The sequence below is a fragment of the Dendrobates tinctorius genome, unplaced genomic scaffold, assembly GCF_039654945.1.
Source record: "Dendrobates tinctorius isolate UK_male_01 unplaced genomic scaffold, ASM3965494v1 ptg000143l, whole genome shotgun sequence".
Taxonomy (NCBI): domain Eukaryota; kingdom Metazoa; phylum Chordata; class Amphibia; order Anura; family Dendrobatidae; genus Dendrobates; species Dendrobates tinctorius.
Window position 1 is genome coordinate 25858438 of NW_027361810.1, and position 12224 is coordinate 25870661.

Consider the following 12224-nt stretch of genomic DNA (forward strand, 5'->3'; position numbering starts at 1 on the left):
GGAGAGAGGCGGGAAGGCTGCGCGGGACGCCGGAAGGTGAGAATAACAATATTTTTTATTTTACTTCTATTTTTTGCAGGGATATGGTACCCACAGCCACGAGGACAGTCTCCTCTCCTCCGGACCGTGGGTACCATCTGCAAATGTTCTGCTTACTTTTCACGTGGTGGGCACAGCCACATGCGGAAAGTAAGCAGAACAATGCATTCCTATGGGTGCGAGATCACTGTGATTCTGCAAAATTAATGAGCATGCTGCGTTTTTTTACCGCAAAGCGATTCCGCCATGGAAAAAAACGCAGCATTAGCACAGCATTGCGGAATCCCATAGGAATGCATGAGATGCTTATTTTTCGCGGCAAAACCGCCGCGAAAAAACAGCGACGTGTGAACATAGCCTCATAGTCAGGCTGGGGTCACACATGCGAGAAACTTGGACAAGTCTCGCACATCAATACCCGGCACTGCCGCCGGCACTTGGGAAAGGAGCGTGCGGCTGCATGTATTTCTATGCAGCCGCACGTTCCGCTCCCGTATGCTGGCGGCAGTGCCGGGTATTGACATGCAAGAATCGTCCGAGTTTCTCACATGCGTGACCACGGCCTTAGTCTGGTGTTTGGAGGAGGACAGAGCAGTCGGCTCTGCAGCGCTCCACCTGTGGGAGGCAACACAGGCCAGTGGCGCAAAACAGCCAGGAGAGCCGAGACGCCTGGCACCCACAGCGTTGCAGTCGCCTATGACAACTGGTAAGAGGGGACTAGCGTGTTTATTGACAATAATCAAGAGGATATGGGCCCAGCTGCGATCCGGAGGATATCCTGTGCTGTGTTTATGTGACCTGGACATTAATATTATGTGATGTAAACACATTAAAGAGACTTTTGCTTTGAACTTTGCTGGGTCACTACCTCTTCACTGCATAAGTGTGCTACCGCTGTGGACTACATAATATAAGCCTACACAAACATAAGGAAGCGAATGCCATATATTTAAAAAAATAAATGATATTAATCTTTATTAAACAAAATAGTACACTCAAATTAAAATTTCTTTGGGAAACACAAAATACAAAGAGGAACTGCAAGCTCAGGAGAAGGCATACTTCATATATATATATCAATTTGAGCAAAAACGGTTCTCAGAGAATATATAATGCTTTGTAGTTATTATAAATAAGCAGATAGTACATATGGACCAAAAAGACTTTCACTTCTAGAAACTAAACTCATAAATAGGGTCAAAAGGGTTAAACTATTCCAGAAAGTTTTTCATGGCAGTTAGTGCTTATAAGAATCAATGCACAGAGGGCCCTAAACTATCCAACAAGTAGCAATCTAGGTTTTACTAGTCCAATGGCTTAGACAAAATATTGGGGCGCCATCCTGCAACCATGTCATGTATACCTCATTTTTCTAGAGCACTTTTTCCTCCTCTCCCACTATTCATTTGGTTGGCACTAATACTGGCAATATCTATATAAGTATTCAACAAACTTCTGATACTATGGGATCAATCCCAGACACTATCTGCTGCTAATAATTCCACTAGGAGCGTTAACTTGAGCACTATAAGTTGTACCTGGCAGTGTATTTAAACCACTGGATTTGTAAAACAAAATGTGTGCTAATTTTAGTTAGGAGTAGATTGCGGTATACATTGAATCTTATGAGCACTAACTGTGTTGCAAAAATTTTTTTTGGGTTGACTCACTTTTTTTTTTTGCTTGTAATTTGATATGCACCTAAATTAGTTTATAAAAAACAGTCAGATTCTGTCTCCCACCAGTCTTTATGTGCTTTTACTCTGCCCACTTGAACATATATTGTTTTATTCTAAGTACATAGCACTTCAGATCTGCAGTATCCTCCATCATTTGAGAAATCTATTGTCTCTGCTTAAATAAGTCATTGGACTAATAAAACCTAGATTGCTACTTGTTGGATAGTTTAGAGCCTTCTGTGTATTGATTCTTATAAGCACTAACCGCTATGAAAACTTTTTGGGATAGTTTAACCATTTTGACTTTATATATATATATATATATATATATATATATAGTTACTATGAGTGAAAGTCTTTTTTGGGCCATATGTACTATCTGCTTATTATAATAATTACAAAGCATTATATATTTTTGCTCAATTTGGTATATATGAAGTATGCCTTCTCCTAAGCTTGCAGTTCCTCTTTGTATTTTGTGTTTCCCAAGGAAATTTTTATTTGAGTGTACTATTTTGTTTAAGATGAATATATATATATTTTTTTTAAATATATGGCATTCGCTTCCTTATGTTTGTAGGTTTATATTCAGTTTTGGAAGTGCCACTAATAGCTAGGCCAATATTGTTTTGTTAATAATTTAAAAAAAAAAGTAATACACACTCCACTCCTCTGTCTTGCTGGGGTATCCCCCACCAGCCTTAGGTGGGCGTGAGGAGCGATGCCCTAGAAGCTAAGAATGCTCACTGGTACTGAACGCGACTGCTACAGTTATGAGCTGAGAGCCCCCTTGGAAAATGACCCCAGGAAACCATTCTACTGCTGGCTGGAGACCACTGCTGGACTCCATACCTAGGGTGCATCAGGTGGTCACCGATTGGCTGCAGAAGTCACGTTCCCTACAAATAAGCTACTAAGGCGCTTCTAAGGGCCTCGTCACATATAGCGATCTTGCTAGCGAGATCGCTGCTGAGTCACAAGTTTTGTGACACAACAGCGATCTCACCAGCGAGATCGATGTGTGTAACAGCGATCAGCCCCCTTGCCGGTATCACTGATCGCTGCAGGAAAGCCCTGGACTTTTCTTTGGTTGCTGGTCTCCCGCTGGCGTGTGACAGGCTGGTAACTAAGGTACACATCGGGTATCCAAGGGACGTGCGTCCCTTAGATACCCAATGTGTACCTTAGTTACAGCTCCCTGCATCAGCTCCCTGGTAACTAATGTACACAGCGTCGCTGGTGCTGATCGCTGGTGAAGCTGTCTGACAGCTCACCAGCGATCATGTAACGACTCACCAGCGATCCTGACACGTTGATATCGTTGTCGGGATCGCTGGTGAGTCGCTATGTGTGACGGGGCCTTAAGGGTACATTCCCATAGTCAGTAAATGCTGTGGGTTGGACGCTGGGTACATCAGCAGCGTCCAAATGTTACAGCATAGTGGATGGGATTTCAAGAAATCTTATCTCCACTATGCGTGCTGAGACGCCTGCAGATCACCCGCGGAGATGGACACATGGCGCGTCTTTACAAACAGCAGCATGCTAATTCATCTTTATTCACCCGTACAATGTATTGGACGCGGTGATTCCACACGGTTCAATGAACACATGTGGATTCACCTGTGTTCAAAAGCCAGCAGCTCTTTGGACAGAGCGGACATGTGCTGCGTCCAAAGCGCTCCCGATTTCTGACCGTGGGCACATACCCCTACAGCTCAGACAGGACATCCCCGCTGTGGACGTAGCTTGATGCAACCCCCGACCAGAAAAATAAATTGGGAGACTGGAAGGGACACATTCATCAGCAAAGAGTAGAGACAAGAGTCCGGTAGGTTTACACTTTTAGGACCACCATGGGACAAACTAAATGTTGTGGACAAAGCCTTTATGGTCGCTTTTGATGTGTGAATTTTCTTGATCACCAGATTAGGAAACTGTACTCAATGTCGTGTTTAAGGACCTGTATGCTGCACACGATTGTCACGTATTACTGTGTGCAATATCATCCAATCACAACCTGATCAAGTTACTTCAAAACTGAAGGAAAGAATCACTGCCCCGAGGCCTCATCAAGACGTCTGTTTGCACCTACAGTTGTGGCCAAAAGTATTGACACCCCTGCAATTCTGTCAGATAATACTCAGTTTCTACCTGAAAATGATTGCAAACACAAATTCTTTGGTATTATCTTCATTTAATTTGTCTTAAATGAAAAAAAACACAAAGAATTGTCCTAAAGCCAAATTGGATATAATTCCACACCAAACATAAAAAAAAGAGGGTGGACAAAAGTATTGGCACTGTTCGAAAAATCATGTGATGCTTCTCTAATTTGTGTAATTAACAGCACCTGTAACTTACCTGTGGCACCTAACAGGTGTTGGCAATAACTAAATCACACTTGCAGCCAGTTGACATGGATTAAAGTTGACTCAACCTCTGTCCTGTGTCCTTGTGTGTACCACATTGAGCATGGAGAAAAGAAAGAAGACCAAAGAACTGTCTGAGGACTTGAGAAACCAAATTGTGAGGAAGCATGAGCAATCTCAAGGCTACAAGTCCATCTCCAAAGACCTGAATGTTCCTGTGTCTACCGTGCGCAGTGTCATCAAGAAGTTTAAAGCCCATGGCACTGTGGCTAACCTCCCTAGATGTGGACGGAAAAGAAAAATTGACAAGAGATTTCAACGCAAGATTGTGCGGATGTTGGATAAAGAACCTCGACTAACATCCAAACAAGTTCAAGCTGCCCTGCAGTCCGAGGGTACAACAATGTCAACCCGTACTATCCGTCGACGTCTGAATGAAAAGGGACTGTATGGTAGGAGACCCAGGAAGACCCCACTTCTTACCCCGAGACATAAAAAGCCAGGCTGGAGTTTGCCAAAACTTACCTGAAAAAGCCTAAAACGTTTTGGAAGAATGTTCTCTGGTCATATGAGACAAAAGTAGAGCTTTAACAATAAGTAAAGCTTTTTGGGCAAAGGCATCAACATAAGAGTTTACAGGAGAAAAAAAAGAGGCATTCAAAGAAAAGAACACGGTCCCTACAGTCAAACATGGTGGAGGTTCCCTGATGTTTTGGGGTTGCTTTGCTGCCTCTGGCACTGGACTGCTTGACCGTGTGCATGGCATTATGAAGTCTGAAGACTACCAACAAATTTTGCAGCATAATGTAGGGCCCAGTGTGAGAAAGCTGGGTCTCCCTCAGAGGTCATGGGTCTTCCAGCAGGACAATGACCCAAAACACACTTCAAAAAGCACTAGAAAATGGTTTCAGAGAAAGCACTGGAGACTTCTAAGGTGGCCAGCAATGAGTCCAGACCTGAATCCCATAGAACACCTGTGGAGAGATCTAAAAATGGCAGTTTGGAGCAGGGCTGTGGAGTCGGAGTCATAGTTGGTGCTCATTTTAGTGGAGTCGGTATAAAATGGACCGACTCCGAAAATATATAATAAATTGGGTACAGTAGTTCAATGCAGAATGTGCTGAATATTTTTTCATAGGAATTTCGGAAAGTTATGAAATGTCCTATAAATGACTGTTCTATTCCTGATCTAAGGCTACATTCACACACAGCGTTTTTCCTGCGCTTTTTGAGGATACATTTTTAAGTTGCAAAAGCAGATCAGCTTTTTAAAAAACTGCATCACCTGAAAGGTTTTTGAGCTCATAGCTAATGTTTTCAATAGCAAAAGCAGATTAGAAATCTGCTCTATATATCCATATCTGTCTATATCCATATCATATCAGTACCAAAAAGAATGAAAGCCGGGTAGCACACAGACTAACACTCCTTTTTTTAGCACCAGTCAGGTACACCTCATAGCTGCCCAAAAGGACGCCCAGGACAGGCATTGCTCGTCTTCAGTAACATCAACTGATAGTTGGAATAAAGAGACTGCATTCATCACCACATCTTCTTAAGGTGCAGGCTTTATTTTCAAGTGTAGGGGTGTGAAGTATGAGGTTCTGCAGCAGCTGAGGTGTGCAGTATGAAATTCTGTGGAACAGTATGAGATTCTGCCCCCCCCCCCCCTAGGTTTGATCCTGGCTGCACCCATAGTGTGAATGTAGCCTGAGGATCTAGGCTTTATCTCAGCCGAGATAAGTCATAGTGTGTGATTATATATATATATATATATATATATATATATATACACACACACACACATATATACACACACACACACACACACACATACATACAGTACAGACCAAAGTTTGGACACACCTTCTCAATCACAGCGTTTTCTTTATTTTCATGACTATGAAAATTGTAGATTCACTCTGAAGGCATCAAAACTATGAATTAACATGTGGAATTATATAATTAACAAAAAAGTGTGAAACAACTGAAAATACTGTGTCTTATATTCTAGGTTCTTCAAAGTAGCCACCTTTTGCTTTGATTTCTGCTTTGCACACTCTTGGCATTCTCTTGATGAGCTTCAAGAGGTAGTCGCCGGAAATGGTTTTCACTTCACAGGTGTGCCCTGTCAGGTTTAATAATTGGGATTTCTTGCCTTATAAATGAGGTTGGGACCATCAGTTGTGTTGTGCAGAAGTCTGGTGGATACACAGCTGATAGTCCTACTGAATAGACTGTTAGAATTTGTATTATGGCAAGAAAAAAGCAGCTGAGTAAAGAAAAACGAGTGGCCATCATTACTTTAAGAAATGAAGGTCAGTCAGTCCGAAAAATTGGGAAAACTTTGAAAGTGTCCCCAAGTGCATTGGCAAAAACCATCAAGCGCTACAAAGAAACTGGCTCACATGAGGACCGCCCCAGGAAAGGAAGACCAAGAGTCACCTCTGCTGCGGAGGATAAGTTCATCCTAGTCACCAGCCTCAGAAATCGCAGGTTAACAGCCGCTCAGAATAGAAACCAGGTCAATGCCACACAGAGTTCTAGCAGCAGACACATCTCTACAACAACTGTTCAGAGGAGACTTTGTGCAGCAGGCCTTCATGATAAAATAGCTGCTAGGAAACCACTGCTAAGGACAGGCAACAAGCAGAAGAGACTTGTTTGGGCTAAAGAACACAAGGAATGGACATTAGACCAGTGGAAATCTGTGCTTTGGTCTGATGAGTCCAAATTTGAGATCTTTGATTCCAACCACCATGTCTTTGTGTGATGCAGAAAAGGTGAACGGATGGACTCTACATGCCTGGTTCCCACCGTGAAGCATGGAGGAGGAGGTGTGATGGTGTGGGGGTGCTTTACTGGTGACACTGTTGGGGATTTATTCAAAATTAAAGGCATACTGAACCAGCATGGCTACCACAGCATCTTGCAGCGGCATGCTATTCCATCCGGTTAGTAGGACCATTTATTTTTCAACATGACAATGACCCCAAACACACCTCCAGGCTGTGTAAGGGCTATCTGACCAAGAAGGAGAGTGATGGGGTGCTACGCCAGATGACCTGGCCTCCACAGTCACCAGACCTGAACCCAATCGAGATGGTTTGGGGTGAGCTGGACCGCAAAGTGAAGGCAAAAGGGCCAACAAGTGCTAAGCATCTCTGGGAACTCCTTCAAGACTGTTGGAAGACCATTTCTGGTGACTACCTCTTGAAGCTCATCAAGAGAATGCCAAGAGTGTGCAAAGTAGTAATCAAAGCAAAAGGTGGCTACTTTGAAGAATCTAGAACATAAGACATATTTTCAGTTGTTTCACACTTTAATTACATAATTCCACATGTGTTAATTCATTGTTTTGATGCCTTCAGAATGAATCTACAATTTTCATAGTCATGAAAATAAAGAAAACTCTTTGAATGAGAAGGTGTGTCCAAACTTTGGTCTGTACCGTATACAAGTACATGTACACAGTGTATTACATATTTACAATTTATTACAGTTTTTTGTATTCTAAAGTTGTATTCCAATAAATAGATATTATGTGCTATCTAAATATCTTGATTATTGGATCATAGAAATGATTAAATGTCTGATGTTCACATTGTACTACAATAAATTTTTCACTTAAATATAAGCAATATATGTGGGAGTCGGAGTAAGGGAAAATGAGGAGTCGGAGTCGCAGGTTTGGCTTACCGACTCCACAGCCCTGGTTTGGAGAAGGCACCCTTCAAATATCAGGGACCTGGAGCAGTTTGCCAAAGAAGAATGGTCTAAAATTCCAGCAGAGCATTGTAAGAAACTCATTGATGGTTACCGGAAGCGGTTGGTCGCAGTTATTTTGGCTAAAGGTTGTGCAACCAAGTATTAGGCTGAGGGTGCCAATACTTTTGTCTGGCCCATTTTTGGAGTTTTGTGTGAAATGATCAATGTTTTGCGTCATTCAAGAAATTAAATGAAGATAATAACACCAAAGAATTTGTGTTTGCAATCATTTTCAGGAAGAAACTGAGTATTATCTGACAGAATTGCAGGGGTGTCAATACTTTTGGCCACAACTGTATGTGTCGTATCTGTTTCTTTTGCGAATACAACATGTACCCGTTATAACCTATGGTGCTATTCAAAGTTCATTTTTTTCGGACAGCATGGGTGACAAGGGCCAATACAAGTCTATGAAGCTGAGAAAAACACACAGCACACGGATAGCATTTATGCGCGGTACACATGTTAACTTTGCAGACTATAAAAGCAGCTTTGTAATTCCTTTCTTTAACCATTTGTGAAAAACACTGATAACTGATGGTTAAAACAGACACATGGATGACACTGGTACCAATTATTCCATGTATGTGTTTACACAGACGTCTTCTAGAGGCCTATGGTGAATTCTTAACAGTACCATAATACCACTAGAAGGGTAAAATTTGATATAGACAAAGGGGTTGGGGGCCTTCTTGGTCCGATAGGCTGCACTGAAATGATTAGGCAGCACTAATTTGTGCTGACTGGCAATACCCATTTGTTGGGGCTTCTGAGATATCTATCCAGCTTTCTACATATCTGTGGTATGGTTATCTGGGCAGTGTCTTGCCTTCATTCAGGATGGTTTTGGTATCTTGGGACACTTATTACCGGCAGCGCTTCCTATATTCTTACAGCACAATATTTTGCACCCATCTGTCCAACCCTCTGACATTTATACACTTTAGTAATTTGTACATAGCATTTTCCTGATGTTTAGTTACTGTCTGAGGCATATACCATCCGGCCTATACAGAATTTCTATTGTTTTTACATGCATTTACCATTTCTTGCTTTGTACGTTGTGCGGTCTCAAATCACATTTATTTTTATAGGTCTTATATTATTGGAGCACATCTCTATCTTTTATGATCGGTTTCTCATCAGTGTACATGGAGGTACCTTGTAACACATGTATTGGATTCTTTGAGGTTTTCTAAAGCTTAGGATTGCCTGGTCAGGGAATATTGATAACCCTTTTTTTTTTTTTTTTTTAAGTTGTTCTGCAGCACCACAATGAATGGAGCTTCGGTTTGCAGCTCTGTTTAATCCATTTACCTTACATCCAGTGGGCTCCGAACCAAGCAACAATTCATTACTGGGGTTGACGAGTGTAGGACCCCCAGTAAACTGATACTGATGACCTATTTTACAGATAAGGCATTGCTATCTTCTTACTGGACAACCTCTTTATTTCAGTATACCACCCTACCCGCGCCCTCCGTTCTGCTGATTACCTGAGGTTAGCATCCTCAATAGTCAGAACCTCCCACTCCTGTCCCCAAGACTTTACACGTGCCGCGCCAATTCTTTGGAATGCACTTCCCAGGTCAATACGATTAGTCGCCAATCCCCACAATTTTAAGCGTGCCCTGAAAACTCATTTATTCAGACTGGCCTATCGCCTCAACACATTAACCTAATCTATCCCTGTGTGGCACAGTCAAAAATTTTACCATAACCAGATTTCCCGCATCATGCTCCCACATGCTTTATGCATCCATTAGCCCTCTGTGTCTGTACTGTTACACACTTAACATTATGGCTGGTCCATACAATCAGGTCAACTGTTACCACCCACCTTTCGTGTCTACCTCTTTCCTCATAGACTGTAAGCTTGCGAGCAGGGCCCTCATTCCTCTTGGTATTTGTTATAATCTACTGTATGTGATTATTGTTATGCTGTAATGTCTATTGTCTGTACAAATCCCCTCTGAAATGTAAAGTGCTGCGGAATATGTCGGCGCTATAAAAATAAAATTTATTATTATTATTTAAAAGCGGTTGCCATATCTTCTGCTTGATTGATAGCTTGGACTAGCTGCAGAGTAATGTTGAAAGCCAGAACTGATAAAGAGCAGCCATGGACGCTGCCTTAAAGCCATAAAAATTTAAAAAGGGACTGTCTGCACAGAATGACTATTCAAACCAAGTACAGACACTAAGTGCACAAAGGTGTGTCAAACATGTCTTGCTTTCCCTCAACCTCCTCCTCTTTTACTGCTCTGGCTTCATAGATCCAGGGAAGGGTGGAGATAGATGGAAAACAAGGTGCACTTAAAATGATTGGCTCTGCCATGATGCACCGAGCGCCTGTGCTTGATTTGAACAACCATCCTTTGCTGACAGTCCTGTTAAAAATGTTTTGTTCTCAAGTGTGGAGAAAATATATAACAAGTACATTACAAACACATTTTTTGCAAGACCTTTGTGATTTTTCTCATATAAACACAGCAATAACCTAAGGAATCAATCGGCATACCAAGATGCATTATGTACTGTTATCACATTAAACATTGCCAGTCAGGTGTCAGCAGATCCTAATAGAGTAGGACACATTGTGGAAAGAATGACAAGTGGCCATCGATACAACAATAGCAAAGATCACTTTCCTCCCTGGTGTGGGAGCTAGGGGCTAACCCCCTTTGGTATTCATATTAAAGGGAATCTGTCACCTCATTTCTGGCCTATGAGATGCGGCCACCACCATCAGGGGCTTATCTACAGCCCCCCGATGTAACCTGAAAGATAAGAAAAACGAGTTAGATTATACTCACCCCGGGGTCCGGTCCGGCGCCTCCCATCTTCTAGCGATGACGTCCTCCTCCTTACTTCTGCCGCGGCTCCTGCGCAGGCGTACTTTCTCTGCCCTGTTGAGAGCAGGGTACTGCAGTACGCAGGCGCCGGGAAAGGTCAGAGAGGTCCGGCGCCTGCGCACTGCAGTACTTTACTCTGCCCTCAACAGGGCAGATAAAGTACGTCTGCGCAGGAGCTGCGGCAGAAGTAAGAAGGAGGACGTCATCGCTAGAAGATGGGACGCGCCGGACCGGACCTGTTCCCCGGGTGAGTATAATCTAACTCGTTTTTCTTCTTTCAGGTTACATCGGGGGCTTATATACAGCATTACAGAATGCTGTAGATAAGCCCATGATGGCGGTGGCCGCATCTCATAGGCCAAAAATTAGGTGACAGATTCCAAGTGGACTCTGCTCCAGCACCTGGAAAAAGGTTTAAAACTACCTTTACTCTGAAATTATAAACCTACTGTGAAGAGAACAAAAAGGTTAAAATAAGAAATATGGATACATAATCTTGTGCGTTGTAAACCCAAACTGCCTAAGATTATGGATCCATATTTCTTCTTTTAAAATTTTTGTTCTCTTCACATTAGTTTCTTTTTTTTTTAAATTCCAGAGTAGAAGTTGCATAAACCTCTTTCAGGTGCTGGAGCGTAGCCTTCTTGGACTTTTTTTTTTTTCATTCATACTGACCTGGAAGTCAGTCTGGGTTGTCCCCCTACACACTGACCAGTCACTGCCTTTACTATTAGACTAGGACTATTAGAAACCTCTGGAAGGAGAAATGAATTCTGTAAACATATCGTTTTATTCATACTAAGTGCTAGTTCCCTTTAGGAGTCTGACAACCACAACAACCCTAGGTCAAGCATGCAGCGCCATTCACATTCTATGGGGCCGTTGTTTGCAGCTGCACCGCTTACAGGTCTATTATCTGACAACAGCTGCTCTCTATAATGGAAAATTCTGCATTTTTCCAATACAGATCAACCCAATAAAGCATCTGTCAGGCCCTCTGCTTGCTGGCAGTGAAAGGAAACATTCCTGATTACTCACACAGACCTAACGCATGAATAATCGCATCCAGTCTGCACATGCTCTGGGGGGGGGGCATTGTAGCAGCACAGCACTGCTGTATTTCCCTCCACTGTAGCAAATCCTCAGCTTTGACCAGTCCTCTGGGTCTCATCACATACAGTGGGCAAGAACACACGACCTAGACACTGCTGGGACTTTTAGTGCCACAGCACTGGCTTCTTTCCTGGAACACAGCCTAGGCCCCATATTTACCCACAGCTCCCTGCAATGCCCAATGAAGGGGAATGCGGGCGGGGACCCGAAACACCACCAGCCCGCCATCTCCCCGTAACACACACACAGCCTGCACTCACCATGATGCCTCCTCTCCGGCCCCTGCCGCCTCTCAGCAAGCGTGACTCGGATTGGTTCCAGGCACTGGACTAACGTACGATGACGTAATCACGTCAGCACAGAGGGAGAGGGCAAGTGACATTCTTAGCCAATCAGAG

General features: G+C 42.9%; 1 protein-coding gene across 3 annotated transcripts in view; it reads right to left on the bottom strand.

Annotated features, from left to right (window-relative positions):
• PRPF40A (pre-mRNA processing factor 40 homolog A) overlaps positions 1-12224 on the bottom strand; it is a 67313-nt gene that overhangs the window by 54627 nt on the left and 462 nt on the right. Inside the window, exon 1 of one of the 3 annotated variants that reach the window (XM_073545633.1) lies at positions 12087-12224. The exons of the other annotated variants lie outside the window; for them this stretch is intronic. Within the exon in view, the coding sequence (XP_073401734.1) occupies positions 12087-12089 (3 nt within the window). The 5' untranslated portion in view covers positions 12090-12224. The remainder of the gene's footprint in view (positions 1-12086) is intronic. 3 annotated transcript variants of the gene reach the window in all.